Consider the following 18,134-nt stretch of genomic DNA (forward strand, 5'->3'; position numbering starts at 1 on the left):
CTCCGTGAAAAGGCAAGAATTGAAACAGCGAGTGGAGGACACATATGAAGCAGTGTGGGCGTTTCCATTGTCCTCCAGAACGTGGAGCCCTTCCTTCCGCATCCCTTCCGCTTCCCTTCCGCATCCCTTCCGCTTCCCTTCCGTTTTATACTATGTAGCCTATTGCCAACTGCTGGAGCCTGAGTTGGCCGAGTAGGTCCGGTTGGTCAGTGAGTCCTAGATCTTGTCTATGTCCCTTCCCCGTGGGGATGACAGCTACACCCAGCTTTTTACATGGATGCCAGGGTTAATTAACCCAGGTCCTCATGCTTATGTGGGAAGGCCGTCACTTCCCTGGCAAGACTGTCCCCCCTAGCCCCACTGTATAATACTTGTTTGCAGCCATTCTTGCCTATTTTTCATTGTTACCTTCATTGTTGCTAATTTACATGGTAAAGTGTTGTTGACTCTTGCATCCAGTGGGACCTTTGGCCTTTCGTTTTATGATATTTTGAATCTGAGACATGCTCTGCAATTTCACTTGTTTTTTATGCTTTTATGTATTCCCTTTCTTCCATTTTTGTACAATGTAAATGTTGCACATCTTCCCCCCCCATCCCCCCCACAAAAGTGGTAAGGGAGGAGGGCTGTGGATATTTTTGCCTTCTGAATGAACTGAAGTCAAGAAACCTTCAAGGAGACAACTGAAGATCAGTGGTGTCCATCCATATTGGCCATGCTCTCGTCTTTGCTCCTCCCTCCCTCCCTCCCTCCCTCCCTCCCTCCCTCCCTCCCTCCAAGTTTTCCAGTGTAGTTTTGGTAGTAAAAGATTCCAAAGGGGTGTGGTGGTGGTGGTGGTGGTGGTGGTGGTGGTGGTGGTGGTGTGTGTGTGTGTGTGTGTGTGTGGTGTGGACCAGTGCTCTGATCCTTTAGGCCCCTCTGGTGAATCAGCATTGCTACAAACACCGGTGAATGCTAGTGTAGTAGTTTTTACCTGAGGATTACAAAGAATAATTAGTTTTATTTTGGGGGGTTCTTTTTGTTTGTTTGTTTTTATGAGACAGGGTTTCCTCTGTGAAATAGTCCTAGTGGTCTTGGAACTCACTCTGTAGACCAGGCTGGCCTTGAACTCACAAAGATCCTCCTGCCTCTGCCTCCTGAGTGCTGGGATTAAAGGTGTGCGCCCCCACTGCCCCTAGGTAATTAGTCCTCAAAACGGAAGGATGGTTGGAGAAAGAAGGGCAAAGGGAAGGAAGCGGGGTGGACTGGAAGGTGGCCTGGCCCTTGCTAACCCTGAATTTTAACGTAGACTGATGACAGTGTGAACTGTTTACATGAGAGTTTGTTTTCTGGAATTCTAACACAGGGCAGTCCCTTGTCACCCTTCCAACCACCGTGCCCTTTCTCCACAGCCTTAGTCAGGAGAGCTCAGTTTGCTCCTAACTGCTGTGATCCATGGACAGTTCCTTCCTGTCCAACCTGGGGAGCAACTCCCACTGTGTGAGCTGGAGCAAGCACTGGACTTCATTCTTCCTCTTAATGCTTTGCGGACCTTTTCCCGCTGTGAGTTTGGGAATCATTACATTGCTGAATGCGAGGGAGTTGAAACTAACCTGCCAGTTGTCTCAGTATACTCCCCTTCCAGGTTAGATACGGGAAACACATAGTGTTTTGAACCTTTTGGTCCCTGGAAGCGGGCAGTGCTAGGGAGTCAGGCTAAGTATTGTTTGCCTTCTGCATGAATTCAGTTCCAGAGGTCTTCAAGGATGTATGTGGCTGTTCTTTCTTTTAAGTTTGACCAGAGAAGGGTTTGGTTAACCCTGGGATGGCCAGCGTGTGAAAAGGAAGTCGTCCAGTATTTTCAAAGGCGTTGATTTCCTTTTAGGTGCAAAGGAAGTGTTCAGGAATGAGTGAGGCCTATTCTGTACCTGGCTTCAGGAACCTAGGTGCAGAGGCAGAAGAGGGCGTCTTAAGCCGTCTAGTTCCCCGTGACATGGGGACTGCCTCCTTGAGGAGGAGGTGTTATTAGGCCAGGACCAGAGCCGTGGCTGTATGTGTGATGGCAGGACTGTGACATTCCAGGAGCAGGCTGGGCAGAGGACACGAGGTGGGATACAGAACAGAAGGGTGCCGCGCGCGCATGCCAGCATGTGCGTGTCTGCTGGCTAGACTCTAAGCAGCTTAGAGGAAATGAGACAGGGCTGAGGTTAGAGAAGCTGACTGGACCCAGTGCAGCTGATGCCCCAGGCCGGCTCAGAGGCTTTGCTTACCTTGAGAACAGTGTGAAGCTATTGAGGGTTATCATCATTATTATTAGGATTCACCCATACTGTGTGAAGAGAGGAAGCACCACAGGGCAGGCCGTGAGGAAAAGCGGAAGTGAAAGGCAGTGTGGGAGGAGGAGCTGGCAGAAAGGTGTGAGGAATGCAGATGGCGCTGGAGCCAGGCTGTCAGGACAGTTTCCTGCTGTTGGTTTTAGGCTTCCTGTGTAGGAAGGCTAGGAGGACCTTGCATCTGGTAGAGTGGATTTAAGGGCAGAGAGGTTTGAGGGGAGCCGTGATGAACCATTAGCCCTGCTGTGGCTGCTCTTGCTCTCAGGGAGGGAGAGAAGCCGAGGAGGCCTTCCTGCCACGCCAGGGTTGTGGAAAGCCTGAGCAGCAAGTGTGGCCTGGAGCGGACTTGCATGAGGAGCTGGGTTCGGAGGGGTGGGGAGGCAGGTGGTGGACGTGTCAGTCAACTGATGTGCTATGATGAAAGACCTTGGCTAATTCAACAGTTTGTTCTCGTGGTTCTAGAAAGTTCATCACAAGGTTGGGTGTTGCATCATGCTCAGCCTCTGGGGAGGCAGCCCGTCAGTCATGGAGGAGCACGGTGGAGCAAGGAGCAGGCCGGCTTTATGAGTCAGGGAGATGGAGAGGGCAGGAGGGTTCCCCCTTTTGAGCCTGCACCTGAGGACCGCTTGTGAGGATATACTTCCTGAAGGCCGCACCTCTGCTCAGCACTGCACTGGGGATGCGGATTTGACCCACACAGAGAGCCAGGGGAGTAGAAATAAGAGAAACAGAGTCTGAAGAAATCAGTGATTAGACAAGCTAGAAGAAGAGGAAGTGCCTTCTCATTCTGCCCCTCTGGTGCTGAGGTGACTTTCCCATAGCGGGGAGGAGTCGGCGCGGTTAAGTCTCTCTCAGTGTCTGCAGTACTGCATAGTTGGTGTAATCTTGGCTGCTCTACTGGGTTTACAGTGATGCTGCTCGCTCTTATGTGTTGAGGCACTCTTAAGTACACGGAGGGAACCTCCTCTTGGGGGTGGGGATGTGCTCGCTTAAATGACACCCTTTACTGATTCTAGGGTGCCCCGCTGGCACGTAGTGGAATTAAACAAGTGGATTCAAAATGCAACAGGATTTTAGACTGGGTGTCTGGCTGCCTGCAGGGCTACAGAGGTATTTCAACAGGAGGGCAGGGGTGCCTTGGAAGGGGATTCAGGTTGAGTTCACAGCAGGGCGCCCTGTGAGAGTGGGTGTTGGAGATAGCATGCAGGAGCAAGACTTCAGGGTGAAAGGGGGAGAGAGAATCTCGTCTTGACCCAGGGCTGGGCACTGGAGCCCAGTGGTTATAGCTAAGATGGAGCTCCTGGGAAGGTGATGGAGCCGGAGGAGTGTATTTGCATGCTGAGGGCTCTGGAGGAGCAGGATTGTTGTTGCTTGGCTCTTTTAACAGGGCAAGGATTTGATAATCTTGCAGTTGGTGAAATAGATCTGCTTCCCCCTTTGAGACCAAGACTATGAGGGCTTATATAGTTCTTTTTGCTTATTTGTTCATTGACATGCATTGTCACGCATGGTCATGGTTTCCCTTCGGTATTTTGTTACTTGAATGCAGCCTTCAAATCACCCCTTCCCGACTAGCTGATTAATCACTCTCTACATTCAGGCTCTCAGCAGTGGTTCTGGTATGTTCCCTGACCAGAAGCATCCAATCACTGCGGATGTAGGCGTGTGCTCGGGACCCTGTGTGGACCTACAGTGCAAGTTTGGGAGGAATGGATTGAGAGGCCCCAGGTTATCCTAATGTGTTAGGGCTGCTGTTGCAGAAAATGACCGACCGGGGAAGAAGCCAGCCCTGGCCGAGAGGCCTCATGGACTTTTACCTGGCAGGTGTTTGGGGACAGGTGCAGCCCATGGCTCAGGGGCTGTAGGTATTGGTTCTTGTGGTCTCAAGTCACATCAGGTTGATATTAATAGTCTCTGAGTTCACATTACACGTTTATCCCCTGCTTGTAGCCGGGGTGGCTCTTAGTCCCGGCAGCTGCTACCTTGCTAGTGACTGCCAGCTTAGTTGTCTGCTGTGGTGTTAATTTGCCGTGAACAAATCCAATTTACTTTATGTTAAATAACTTTTAGAAGTATTCTCCTTTACCAAAAATGTTATTATCATTACAGGCAATTTCCTGCAACGCAGAATTTACTTTCCCTGTAGTGAACAATGTTAATGATTTAAAGTAATAGCTTAGAGCCGTTTTCTTTGCTGACCTTACTACACAGATATTCTATCGCCTCTGTGAAACAAGGGAAGAAGGACATTTTGTGACCGTGCTTATTGAACTGTTGAGGAACACAGAAGGAGGAGGAGTTTGTCTTACTTAGGGTTCCTGTTGCTGTGATGAAGCATCACTAACAAAGGGGACCAGGACAGGAACTCAAGCAGGGCAGGAACCTGGAGGCAGGAGCTGATGCAGAGGCCATAAAGGGGTGCTGCTTACCGGCTTGCTGTTCTTGTCTTGCTCAACCTGCTGCTTAACAGAACCCTGGACACCAGCCCAGGGATGGCGCCAGCCACAATGGGCCGGGCCCTCTGCCATCAACCACACATTGAGAGAATGCCCTACAGAGTCGCCTATAGCTCAGCCTTATGGAGCATTTCCTTTTCCCTTTTTATTCATTCTTTCACATCATGCATCTCCATCCCAATCATTTCCCCATCCCTTTGTATCCACCATCTCCCCCTCAAAATAAAATACCATAAAATTTAAGGGGGGGGGGGAAGAAAAGAACGAAAAGAGAAGGAAAAAAAATCAATCTCCTCATAGAAGCTACAGTGCGACACAGCCACACACTAAACCCTTTGTCCTTGTAACTCTATTCACAAGTGTTCACTGCAGAGTCATTGGTCTGTCCGAGGCCTCTGGCTTCTGCTGCACTGTGGATGCTGGGCCCTCACGGGACGCCTCTTGATTGTCCTGTTGTTGCCCTGTGTTGTGGAGATCCTGCAGGACCAGCCCCTCCCTTCATGTGCTCCAGCAGCTCACAGATGGGGGTGGGTGGGTGTTGGGGTGGACCCATTTATAACCCTGCTTCTGGGCCTGGGTAGTTGTAGGGTTGGTCAGCCCGCCAACTCTCCCCTATTGTTCTTTTCAGTTATCGCCTATGAAACCCAAACACTCAGCGTCCTGGGGGGTGGGTGGGCTGGTGGCCAACCGAAAGCAGAAAGCAGGAGAGGGAGGGAGAGTCACATTTGTGTTTCATAGGTGATAATTGTAGCAAGACAAAAGAACCGCACTCACCACCTGGATGACTCTCCAGCATTGTCCTGGCTCTCTCACCCCTTGTATGGATGAGTGAGGGGCCGGGCTGGCTTTCATGCCTCAGGTTCCAGGTTTGGCTCTCCCACACCTCCGCCTCTGCGATGTTGCCCAGGCGCGGCCCAGGGGCCACTCTCCAGAGTGCTGCAGCTCATGGGGGCAGGGCTAGCTCTTCTGCTCTTGCGACCTCAGGGCCAGCTCCTCCACCATCCTCAGGCAGTGAAGGTCGTGAGTGGCATCTCTTCCCCGCCCGCTGCCTCTTGACAGCTCCCCCATGCTCCCAACTTCATGGCTGGCTCACCCACAATGGGGCTGCCTCTGTTGTGCTGCCCAGGCGAGGTGCAGGGCCTGGGGAGGCATGTTATCAATCGAGGCTCCTTCTCTCAGATGACGCTAGTTTGTGTCAAGTTGACATAAACCTATCCGGCACATTAACCATAGGGTACGGTCATGGTTAAAATCAGTCTGCAAGGAATAACCAGATCTGTATTGTTGAGGCTGACCCTGATTGAATGGCTGTGATTCTTACAGCAGTGTTTTGGCTTCTGTCTGGTAACTTTTAGTGTGGCTGGCCTAGCACAGCCTGCTCAGGAGCTCCACAGCAATGGCAGTGTTGCAGATAGCTCGATTATAGAGAGGGTGAACTGGGAGCGAGTGAGCAGATTTCTGCACTGGTTCTGACTGACTCCAGAGAATGTGTGGTCTGGGTGTTTCAGCAAACGTGTGTGCCCAGGTAGATTCCATAAGCAGGGAATTGGTATCTAAAGAAGTGCTTGCTGACTGCTCCAAACAGAGAAGCTTCCAGAATAGTTATTACCTATTTGTCATAATATTTTATATAATATTCTATGATAATATAGTATTACATTGATAATGTTGTAAGTTACCTGAAAGTCATCTTCATCCTAGGAAACCAGGACACAAGCTAGTTTGTTCGGTTGTCCCTGATGACTTCTTTACTCCGTCTCATATCTAGACCATCAAACCTTGAGCCACTGACCCCTCTTCAGAATGGTTTAAGTGTTTTATTTGCACATGAACACTTAAGGATGGAGTGAAAAAAAAATTAAGGGTGGAGAAGCCGCTTTGAAAGGTCGCTGCTTGTTCTAGATTCTACTTGCTCTAAATTAATTTCATTTATTAATTAGAGCTCCAATGACGTCTATAAATTTCTCATCTTAGAACAGTTAAAAAAAAGCCATTAAAATTGGGGTCATTTTCACTTCCCAGGAGGGGACATTGGATGTGGGATTTCATGGTTTCTGTCCAGTAGCCGGTTTGAGGCTCTCCCTCCCTTCCCCCGTCCTTCCCTTCCTCCAGTTTCTCTCCTTCAGTGTCCCACAGTCCTCTCTTGTCTTCCAGTGCAATGTGTTTGTACCCTGGCTTTAGTTTTGCTGTTGGAAGGACTATTCCGGGGATGATAATGCTGTGACTCAGGATTCTAGAGAATTCGTTAATTTGTTGTCATTTATCATTTGTCTTTCTTCAGGCACTCTGTCTAAATAGTCTTGAAGGCTTATGATTAAGATTCTGAAGGGCCAAGTGAGGCTGGCTCTGGGCAGAGGGCCACATGTGGGCTCCTTTAATCACAGAATGACTTGGTGTTAAAGCTGAGGCCCTTGAAGCCCTCTCCGAAGGAAACCGGACCGGTGGGACTCTGTTCCCCTGTGTTCTTCCCAGCTGCTTCATCTTTCAGAACTTGGAGCTACAAGAAGAGCTAGGGACCAACCAAGCAGGGGTGGTTGGGTGGAGGGGTGGTCTGCCCTCAGTGGGTAGGGCTGGCTGCAGGGTTGTCAGGAATGCAGTCAGCCTGAGTGATTAGCAGCATGTGGCCATGAGGAATTGGCCTCTAAAAATAGCTGCTGAGCAGTCAGGGTCCAGTTTCAGCTCCAGAGCCCTTTGCCAGGCAGGACTGGTAGTTACGGTTCTAACAAAAAGGGCATGTTGGGTGGCCCATACCTCCTGGGAGCACCTTAGTTTTTTCCCGTCAGTCAGTGTGCTTTATGCATGGATTGAAGAAGTCAAAATGGCTGAGGATAAAGGTATATGTCTGTTGGTTGGATTAAAGCGGGGGTGGGGGTGGGGGGGGTTTAGGACTAACTGACAATGTTCTTGCTTATTTTCAGCTGTGCTCTGTTCAGATGGTTCTGGCCAAGTGTTTTGTGCCTTCCACATTTTCTTTCCTGAATTTCTGGAGAGGTCGACTCTTCACAGTGCCTGGGTTTTCATGGAATAATCCAAATTCGTTCTGAACAGGTTTTTGCTGTCCTCACTTAGACTGCCTGAATATATTCTGCTACTACAAATCACATTTTATAAACTTCCACCAGTCTTGTTGATACGTCTGTTACATTGAGCCTGAAGAATTGTGTGTTCAGGTTTCTTATAAAAATATGGGAAACTTAAGGGATATGTAAGTCTAGTTTTGTATTCGTGAGCAGGCTCGGTTCGAGCAGGCTTACCTTATATGGAAATTGACCTGCTTCATGACTTCATGTGAAGCAGAGGGTACGTGAAAAACAAAATAGAAGACACGAGGGTTTTGTTTCCCAGAGCGACGGTTTCATCTCCTTAATGCGTTGGATTTACTTTTTTGTCTGTGCCTTTTTTTTTTTTTTTTAATAAGCAAAGATTGTCTTTTTGTTGGTTTAAAACACACGTATAGGATAGGGATACTGAAACTCCATGTAAGGAACTGTTGTTTTAGAACTTTAAATGCTCTGCTTAGTACCAGTGCCAGTGCCCAGTACAGTGCCCACTAACCGTTACCCACAGATGGTTTGTAGTTTACTTAATGGCCAGTGAGTCACACGCTCATCAGCGTGCAGTGGCCCTTTGTCCCAGACCATTTTGGAGAGTCTTTCCTGGCTGTTGGGGCTGAGCCCGCATAGTAATGTTCTCTTCAGTGCTGTGTGGGAACATTTTCTGATGTGGACATCATTTTGATGAGGCAGCATGGAAGAAAGCGAATGCCATTTTGTTTCCATTTCAGAAAGTGAGTTGCCATATTTGTAACTATAGCAAACTATAGTCATTGGTGACTGCAGCTTGGAAATAAGATGAAGACCGACTTAGATTTATTTTGATCTAAGGGAATAGCAACAAATGCTGAATGTTCTTTCAGATTCTTTTCGTGATAACGTCCTGGTTTTGAATTTGTTTGTGGAGTTTGAAACCCTTGGGAAGGGCTTGCCTTACCACACTTCCTTCACTTGAGGCAGGAAAACGGATCTGCCCCTGGGACTAGGCACACCGCGTTTATAAAGCGTCAGACCAAGCACAGGTTATAGACTTCGGAAAGGGGCCCTTAAGAGATGTCTGGGTCCCTTAGCTGCTGCCTGGTTTTCCTTGTGAGCATGCTCAAAGGAGAGATGTGAAGTGCTTTTATCCTCTATGGAACTAACAAGGATCAACAGTAAGAAGGTTAACGATGCTAGAGTAACACACTGTTTGTAAAGGATAAAGTATTTCTAACAATTTCCTATTTTAGTTAATGGGGAGCAATAGAAAAGATGGTGACGGTGGCAATGTCCAAGAGTGACGGGTTAGACGAGAACCCAGTGCATTGTAGCCTTACCATTCATTTTAAATGAAAGTTTAAATTTGAGATGGATTTAACTTTTTAGAAAAGATTTAGTTTTGTTTTTTTAATTATGAGTGTGTGCACATGAGTTCAGATTCACACAGGAGCAGTAACATTGCATTCCCCTGGTGCTGGAGTTACAGGCAGTTGTAAGCCACTGATGTGCATGCTGGGAACTGAATACAAGAGCGGTATAAGTTCCTGATCACCGAGCCATCTCTCCAGCATGTGTGTATTTGTATGTCCTATAAAAGAAAGATCCCTCCCCCAATATAGCTTAGGGAAAATGTCTTCATGTTTATAAAAGTGTAGTAAACTAAATCCCAAACACTGCTACTGAGTTTGTGGGGCTCGCCTGTCCTACAGAACTTAGCAATCTTTTCCCTTACATTGAAAAATTCCAGCGATAGCTTATTTTGTGTTACTTTAATAATCTATGTGGTTGCTTATGACTTATAATAAAAATACTGGAAACCATGTCTCCCTCCCCCAAAACAATAAAAATGTCCTCTCCCAGAGGACATGGGTTTGGCTTCAGCACCCACATGGTGGCTCACAGCTAGCCTCAACTCCAGTTCCAGGGCATCTGATGCTCTCTTCTGACCTTCTCAAGGTCCACACCCTCAGATGATGCAGAGATGTACATGCAGACAAAATACTCACGCAGGCAAAATACGTCTAAAGAAGGAATATCCTTTTAATTGCCACAGTTTCAGTTTCCTTTTCTTTTTGAGCAATGCTCTGGAAGTGTTGATTGCCTGAAGGCCTTAGTGTTCTTTTCTCTGGAGTATGTGTGGAGATAGAAGGCAGGTTCTGGGTAATCTCATGGAGGTAGAAGGCAGGGGTCAGTTAGGGCTGCAGAGGTCGTTTTCTGAGTCCTGCCCAGTGTGCAGTGCTGATGATGACAAATGCCTTCATCTTTCCCCTGTAACAGATGATGATTCCTGTCCCTGAGAATTCAGGGTTCTCAGGCAGACAGTGCCCCGTGTAAGGGGTATTTGAGATATTTGAGGGAATAGTCATCCTGGGATCCACCTGCCTTTGGGCTGAGGGAACGGGGCATGACAGATGACTTACCATACGAGGAACAGCCACACAGAATGAACAATGTCCTGCTTAAGTTTCTGGAAACACCTTCTGCAGAAACACTGGCCGACTGCCATGAGGGTCACCTACAGCGTTGCTTGTGACAATGCTGTGAGAAGCCACCAGGCCAGGTAGTGTCCTGCTGTGTTGGTAGGATGGAGAAAACTTTCCTTTTTTGAAGTGGCGTTTGGGGACATCAGGTACTTAAGTATGCTACTTATAGTTGTGGATATAATGTTCTCTTAAGGAGAAATTTGCATATGGCACTAACTTTTTTTTAACAGTATTGACTTTTTTTAAAAAATAACTACCAAAGACGTTCAAGGGTTCTGTCTATTTTGATGGTCAGAAGAATATTTCTAGGAGAATATAAGGAACACAAAACATAGCAAAAGCATGGTAAATGACACTTGGTGAGCAGCAGTTTACAGAGCTGTTTCCTGCATTAGAGCCAGTTGGCAAGGCCTGTTTCCTGCCTCCCCACACTCTGCTGCATCTCCTGAAGGAGGGAGGTGGAATTGTGCTGTATTGCATCTTTTGTCTGTGATTTATATTTCTGTGTCCTCTCCCCTCATTCACCTTCCCTCAATATTGAATGATTTTCGAGGGCTTTATTCCCTTCTGTGGCAGTTTACACGGTCTTGTGTGGTATACTCTCTCCCCTCATTCACCTTCCCTCAATATTGAATGATTTTCGAGGGCTTTATTTCCTTCTGTGGCAGTTTACACGGTCTTGTGTGGTACACTGTATGAATAGGATATGAAATAAAATCCATCTGCATCTGATTTCATTAACTAAGGCTGTAGGCTCGGTTTTTGATTGTGTGTTGCTGTGGGTTGAGAAGAGACATCGCTCTGTAAGAAAATAGCCACCCCCAGCACCAGGGGAAGGCAGCGTCCAGAGAAGGGGCAGGCTGAGCTGGAGGTCACTATGAAGATTGGCATAACTGTTCAGGGATTAGGGAGCCATGCAGTAAAGAAACCACGGAAGTGGAAGGCCAGACAGAATGTCTGTCCAGTCCATGACACTTGCTAAAGACTTGGGATATTTTATCAAAGAGAAATTTTGGCTAATTGGAGAGTTAAATTTCTGGACAACGCAAGATAATGGGGAGTAATGTACTGGGGTCAGTATTTTCCCTCCTACAGGAAGGCAGACCAGTGTCAGCTACTTAGTCAGGACATGTGGCCATTTGGACACAAAAATGTTCCCATCAAGAACGTTTTGACAAAGGGCTTACAAGGAATGTATATGTCCTGCCGTCATATTTAAATGACAACAGCCACCACAACAAAACCCCAATAGCCCATCAAGGGTTTACTTCTGTTCAAAATTAAGATTATTTAAATGTTGTAGTTGGGTTTAAGCAGAAACGTGGTTATGTTCAAAGTCATTATTTTGTGTAATGCACTTTTGGGATTTAAGTCAAACCTGTTTCTAAAACGATCTAGCAAAATACTGTCAAAATGAATGAGTGGGAAAGGTGGCATTCAGCCAAGTGTCGTCTTCTTACGTGGTGACACCTTGCATTTTCCTTTCTCCCAACAGAAGCAAAGCCCGGAGGACACAAGAATGGGAGGAGAGGAGGGATTTCCGGAAGCTCCTTTCTCACCTGGTTCATGGTCATTGCATTGCTGGGCGTCTGGACGTCTGTGGCCGTTGTGTGGTTTGACCTTGTTGATTATGAGGAAGTTCTAGGTAAGACTTAGGCTGCTATCTCTCTAGTGAATTTGTGAGAAGGAAAGTCACAGTCCTTGGTAATTTCCTGGGCTTATTATTGCAGGTACCTCTGGTAGTAATCCTGGCTGTAGCTTTCCAGTGATTCTTGATAAAGCGAAAGGAAAGAGAACATTACTAGGGTTGCCTGGGAGTAGTGGCCTTATTGACGATTTATATGTAGGCTCTCTATTTATTGTGGTATGTGGAAGCTTCTATGAAAACAAATGTTGTAAATTAATTTTCACTATTTTCTGTACTTTATATTTAAGTGTTGAAAATTCTAGATCATGAACTGCTTCCTTTAGTGGGCTTAGATCTCAGATAGCACCTCATTCTATGTAGCCCAGGCTGGCCTGGACCCTATAGCGATCCTCCTGCCGTGGCTTCTAGCGTTAGGGTTACCGGAGAGAGCCGCCATGGCTGGCTTGCAAAACCTTCCTTTAGGCAGAGTTTACTAGGAACTCCTGCCATGGCTGTTGAGACAGGAGTGTGAGTGCACATGCTAAGCTCACTCAGCTGCTGACCATGTGGGCAGGTGGGGCATCTCCATGTTCTTTGAGGAAGTTCCTGGGGATGCTTCTAATAATATCTCACTTTCCTCTCCCTTTTTCCTTTCTCTTTGTATAATCACTAAAGTTTAACAGTGTTTTACTTATGTCTCTATGTGGGTAGAATAGGGCAATGGGTCCCTTGGAGCTGGAGCCACTCAGTATGGGCTTGGAACTGAGCTAGGGTTTTCTGGAAGAGCAGAAAGCCCTCTCGGGCACTGAGCCCATCTCTCCATCCACACTGAGGTTTTAAAAATGATTTGTTTTATATGAACTGTTTTTCAGTTTTATTTTTTAAAATGAAGAGAAACAGCATAAATTACATACTGTAAACATTTGAAAATTCTGTAGTTCCTTGGTTTTTAATATATCAATCATTTTGCCTGGTCATCACCATCTAATTTTAGAACGTGTCTGTTACCCATTCTTCCCTAGACATTCATTCCTTCCTCAACATTTTGACATTCTGGGATTAGTTTTGGTTGTTCTGAGCATAGCATATGCTATACATGTGTGTAGCCTCTTGAGTTGCCTGCTTAGCATCATTGTATGTGTAAAGTTCACACTCCATCATACGGATATACCACATTCTGTTTATCTAGTAATTATTGATAAAGTCATTTGGTTTTCACTGGAGGCAGTTAAGAAGAAGTATGGCCTCCCTCTCTAATAATCAGCATTACCAGTTAAAGACATGGATCGGGCAGGAAGAAAAATACACACTTGTTAATATTGTGTTGAAGACTCACCCCCTTCCAGTGGACCTCTGGTGGTGATCGTAGATTGCTGCTGTCTATCTTTGGGGGAGAGAATAACAAAGAACACACAGTGTGCTTACATTATGCTCTGTCACTCACTGATGTTTTACTATCTTAAGGGAAATGTCTCCAAATATATGAATAAATTAAAAGAATTTTAGCCTGGCATAAGCAAAAATATGACTTCATTAACTCACAGTACTGTTGCTAGGAAGTTTGTGCACCTTTAATGATAAATAACAGTCTTCATGTTTTTGTATGCATGCAGCCAGAGCAAAGGACTTCCGTTATAACTTATCAGAGGTACTTCAAGGTAGGCCACTGGAGATGCATTTTAAGTGTGCTGCATCTGTCTCTAAGACCTCATCCTTATTCTACTAACTTAGTCATCTATATCAAGGACCGAAGTGGCAGGATCACTTTTCCCCTTGGAAGGCTCTCAGGAAGGGTTCTATGGCCTTGAAAATGGTATTAAAGTACTGTGCTACTGGTAGCCTTGACTTTATTACTTTCATATTCTTAGCTGAAGGATGACGTCTTCATCCCTGAATTCTTAATGGTTTTCTTGTGTGTGTGTATTAAGCGGACCTTTGTATAGCAAAACTGGAGCCAGAGAGATGTGGAATTTTGTTCCTGCCTGCCTTACGCAATCCTTTAATGGACTTGGAATTAAAGAACTGGAAACAGTGTTTATTGCCAACTGTTTTTTTTTTTTTTTTTTTTAGAATACTATATTCTTGCTCTTTAAAATATTGCTGTATACTGTTTTTCTCCCCCGCCCCCACTCACAGTTCTTATCCAGTGATGATTTGTAAGTCGTGTTGGCTTTGGAATATTTTTTGGGTCTGGACTGTAGGTCATTTGATATGCTAACCCTGTACACAGCCCGCGCCCGGGCAGCATTAGTGAGCCTGGCTTCTCACTTTCTCTTTTCAGGGTTCCTCCTTTTCTCCTTACGTAATGGATGTCCCGTGTCCAGGACGTTTTTAAGTGGGTGTCCATAAATTTTCCGTTGTCATTTCAGGACACCCCCAGTTTTACATACTTTACTTCTGGGACAGCCCTGTCCCCCTTAGGGTGATGCATGCTTTTTTTTGTTGTTGTTGTAATTTATTGTTAAGTATCAAACAATTCATCCTTTACTCTGTAAAGTACTTATGCTCTCCATTGACTTATTTATGTCTGATCTTTATTGGAAGCTTGGGTGGCATTTATTGTTGGTAGATGAAGTTTTACGTCTTAAAGGCATCAAATTTTATGCAATTGTTTGACTGTTAGAAATGGGTTGATTTTTTTTTTTTTTAAATACATGTTCCAGTTTTTATGTAAAATATTTTGAAGGGAACGGTAAAATTACTGTCAAGTGATAGGATCAGAATATTCCTCAATGTTTAGGGAAATATCACTCTTAAGTAAGAGTTCATTAGCTGGGTACTTCTTGAATCTGTAGGTGATGCATCAGTGGGTTCTACTCTGCAGGGGCTAAAGGAGAGGAAATAAGTAGCATTTATGGTGCCTAAAATCTGCAGTGAGAGATGGTTCATCATTAAGTTTGTTTTCTCTATTTTCCTGTGTGTATCTTTGCTCTCCTATTGCAGGAAAACTAGGAGTCTATGATGCGGACGGTGATGGAGACTTTGATGTGGAAGACGCCAAAGTTTTATTAGGTAAGTACATTGCTTTCTTTCTTTCTTTCTTTTTTTTTTGTTAGAAGGAGTTAGACACTGAAGTCAAAAGAATATGTTTAATATTCTTTAATGGTGTATATATTATTATATATAATAATGTGTACATAACAAAGCATAATAATAAAATTATTATTTAATAATCACCCACAGCTACTGTAAGCATTTTGTGGAAGTTATTTTTCAACTTAATATTTCATTTTTGTTGATATACTAAATGAGCACTTTTCCATTTTGGCTTTTCAAATTGCTTTTATAAGTAACCGAGCATGTAGTTCTTATATATTAATTTTTAATAATTATAGCTTCATTTGTATTTTTAGATTTAAACATTTCATAGTCTGAACCTACTGTTCAGAGATACAGATAATGTCCTCATGTGTTTTCAAATGAGGAACAGATTTTTTTTTTTTTTGTTTTTTTTTGAGACAGAGTTTCTCTGTATTGCTTTGGAGCCTGTTCTGGAACTAGCCCTTGTAGATCAAGCTGGTCTCAAACTCACAGAGGTCCGCCTGCCTCTGCCTCCCGAGTGCTGGGATTAAAGGTGTGCGCCACCACCGCCTGGCAGGGAACAGATTTTTAAAAAGCATCATTTGACATAATTTATGCTGATTTATGATATAAATTTCTCCCTTAAGATACTGATTAGGCCAACCATGCTTAGCCTTCATATTGAGAGCAGATGGGACAGCATGCTTAGTATAATATGACCATATATGAAAATGCACATTTCTCAGGGCTGACATAAGCTAATTTTGAAATAAAACCATGGCAGTAAATCTCTTTAATGTGCTATTTATATATAACATTTTATATTAAAATATGAACTAGTGGTTTCAATCATGTTTTCTTTTCTTTCTTTTTTTTTTTTTTTAATTTATTTTGTAGTCATGGGCTCCTCTCTGCCTTTGTAATTATATTACCAGCTAGGTTTTTCTTAAAATAAAGATTGGTATTTCCTCATTGTTTTAAAATACTGCCTTGCTCGAAAGGATAGTGCTGATTTGAATGTACAGATATTGTAGCCTGTTATTTCTGGGTTTGATCAGCTCGTTTCCTTTTTCTTAGTATGAAACAATATGCACTAAATCTTCATACCAAATTATTTAGCAAGGCAGTAGTTATGGCCTGTTGTTATATATACACTAAGTGTAATAGCCTGCTAGATAGACTACTCTGTGTATTTATGATCTTGAAGAAATAGAAAGATGCTGTAGCAATTAAGCAACTTTCTATAGTTAGATGTCACTTCCTTTTAAAACAATTCTAAACGTGAACTTGTTGGTCATGGACAGCTGTACTCAGCCCTGCCTAATGGGTGTTTCTCTTCATGCGTAGCAGGAGCTGGTGTTTGCTGTTTGCAGTGGGAGGTCCAATATACAGTTTTCATGGTGTCTCTTGACTTAATGGCTTTCTTGCTGTAATTTCATCATTTTATACTTAAATCAGAGTTTGAGGACATACATTAAACTCTCAGGCGACCATAGTTTGAGGCATGTGAAACAATAAAATCATGTACAATGTCATATGGTAGGGTGATGGTATTTCCTTGCTATAAGTGGTCTTACTGTTGCAAAATAAATAAATAAATTCTGAGTAATGAAGCTTTTAAAGGCTAATGTCATATGAATCCTGTTGGATTATTTTTTTTTTTACTATTAATAACTTTAGTGTGTTTTGGATTTTTTAAAATGTAGTATAAAGATTGCATATAAACATACACACTGAAATTATAGATCTCAAGTCTATACTGCCTCAGTGGATTTCTGTACAGTTAGGATAGTCATTTGGAACGCAAACTGTGGCTTCATATGGGATTTTACACTTTCCATATTGGCTATATTTTTGTGTATTTAACCACTACCCAAAATGAAAAATCCATGCTGGAGTTACAACAAGAAAATCCGTCTGTTTTGGATTCTAAGAAGTAGTATAAGTTTTTTTTCTTTTTTCCACCTTAAGATGCTAGTTACCCCTAACACTGAGAATTGCTGTTTGTAGGTAGACCGACATGGCGTGAGCAGCTCTGTTTGCTCCTTTCCTTAGGCTTGTGTGTCAGGAGGTAGACCCCAGTGTGCGGACCTCCCACTGAAGCCACCCTAGACACAGGTCTCAGTTCTTGCTTGGCTTATAGCTTTAATAAGAGTGAAATGCCAGGCCCATTGTTGCCACGCACTGCGAGGTGTTGGATGTCTGCACCGGTACAAGCTTAGCCCTACTTGACTTAGATGACGGGGGTCTTTTCTCACACACAGGGGACGAGAGCCCAGCTGTACGCCAGCTGCTTCAGCTGTCTGCAGTGACTGGTTCAGGGTTGGGGTGCTCTGTGTGATGGGAGAGCAGTCACAGGGAGAAACCAACCTCTGCTTTCCTTCCTGCTAGGATGGTACCCTGATCCGTAAGGGCATAGTTAGATTGCAGGAAATGAAGCGTAAGGAGGGAGGAAGCGAGGGCGGGGCGGGGGGCGGGGCAGGAGAGAGGCACAGACATGTGTTAAATTCCGCAGACTTGACATTTATTTCTTACAGTGCCCCCCCCCCCACAGGCATTTGAAGTCTAAATCTGAATCATACTAATTTGTGGAAAGCCTACATACGTGTTGCTTTCCTTTCACATTTTAAGCCCCTCCTGCCCTGTGAATTCTAAGTACAGAGTGAGTTCGTCAAGACCTCACTGTTACTGATTTTACTTAGTCTCCTGATACGCTTTGAAAATGTACAAATCCTACCTTGGGAAATAGGATATTATAACTTCGTATTGTTGAGGCCAAATTGTTTAAAACGCAGATGATCTTGGGTTCAGTTTGTTAATGAAACCTATGTATACATACATACGCACCAACAATGAAAAAGAGGCAGTGAATTTGGAAGACAGCTAGGCTGTAGGGCCACAACGGGAGGGCTTGGAGTGAAGACAGAGCGGTTGTATCTCCACCTCTAAAGAAATAAAGGGAGAGAGTGTTTCCCACACTGTCTGAAGGAAGCAGTCCCGGGCTCGGTGCCGAGAGTAACTTCTTCCAGTAGCCTCACCCGAGGGTGCACACCTGCCCCTTCGTCCTACAGCTAGCACCTCAGTGACCCAGGTCAGAGGTGGTGTAGTGCCCAGGGAATGCAGCCGGCTGCTTCTGTACATGTGCTAAGTGCAGACTGGAAGAAATGTGAGAGGCAAGGAGCTCCCCGGCGTTTAATGCACGC

The 18,134-nt window shown here is 44.7% G+C and overlaps 1 protein-coding gene across 2 annotated transcripts in view; it reads left to right on the forward strand.

Moving 5' to 3' along the window:
* Positions 1-18,134, forward strand: part of Asph (aspartate beta-hydroxylase) — a 144,309-nt gene that overhangs the window by 15,723 nt on the left and 110,452 nt on the right. Inside the window, exons 2-4 of one of the 2 annotated variants that reach the window (XM_051197345.1) lie at positions 11,779-11,928; positions 13,524-13,568; positions 14,854-14,922. In XM_051197345.1, the coding sequence (XP_051053302.1) occupies positions 11,779-11,928; positions 13,524-13,568; positions 14,854-14,922 (264 nt within the window). The remainder of the gene's footprint in view (positions 1-11,778; positions 11,929-13,523; positions 13,569-14,853; positions 14,923-18,134) is intronic. The other variant, XM_051197355.1, reaches the window with a different exon arrangement.

The sequence above is a fragment of the Phodopus roborovskii genome, unplaced genomic scaffold (assembly GCF_943737965.1).
Source record: "Phodopus roborovskii unplaced genomic scaffold, PHOROB, whole genome shotgun sequence".
Classification (NCBI taxonomy): domain Eukaryota; kingdom Metazoa; phylum Chordata; class Mammalia; order Rodentia; family Cricetidae; genus Phodopus; species Phodopus roborovskii.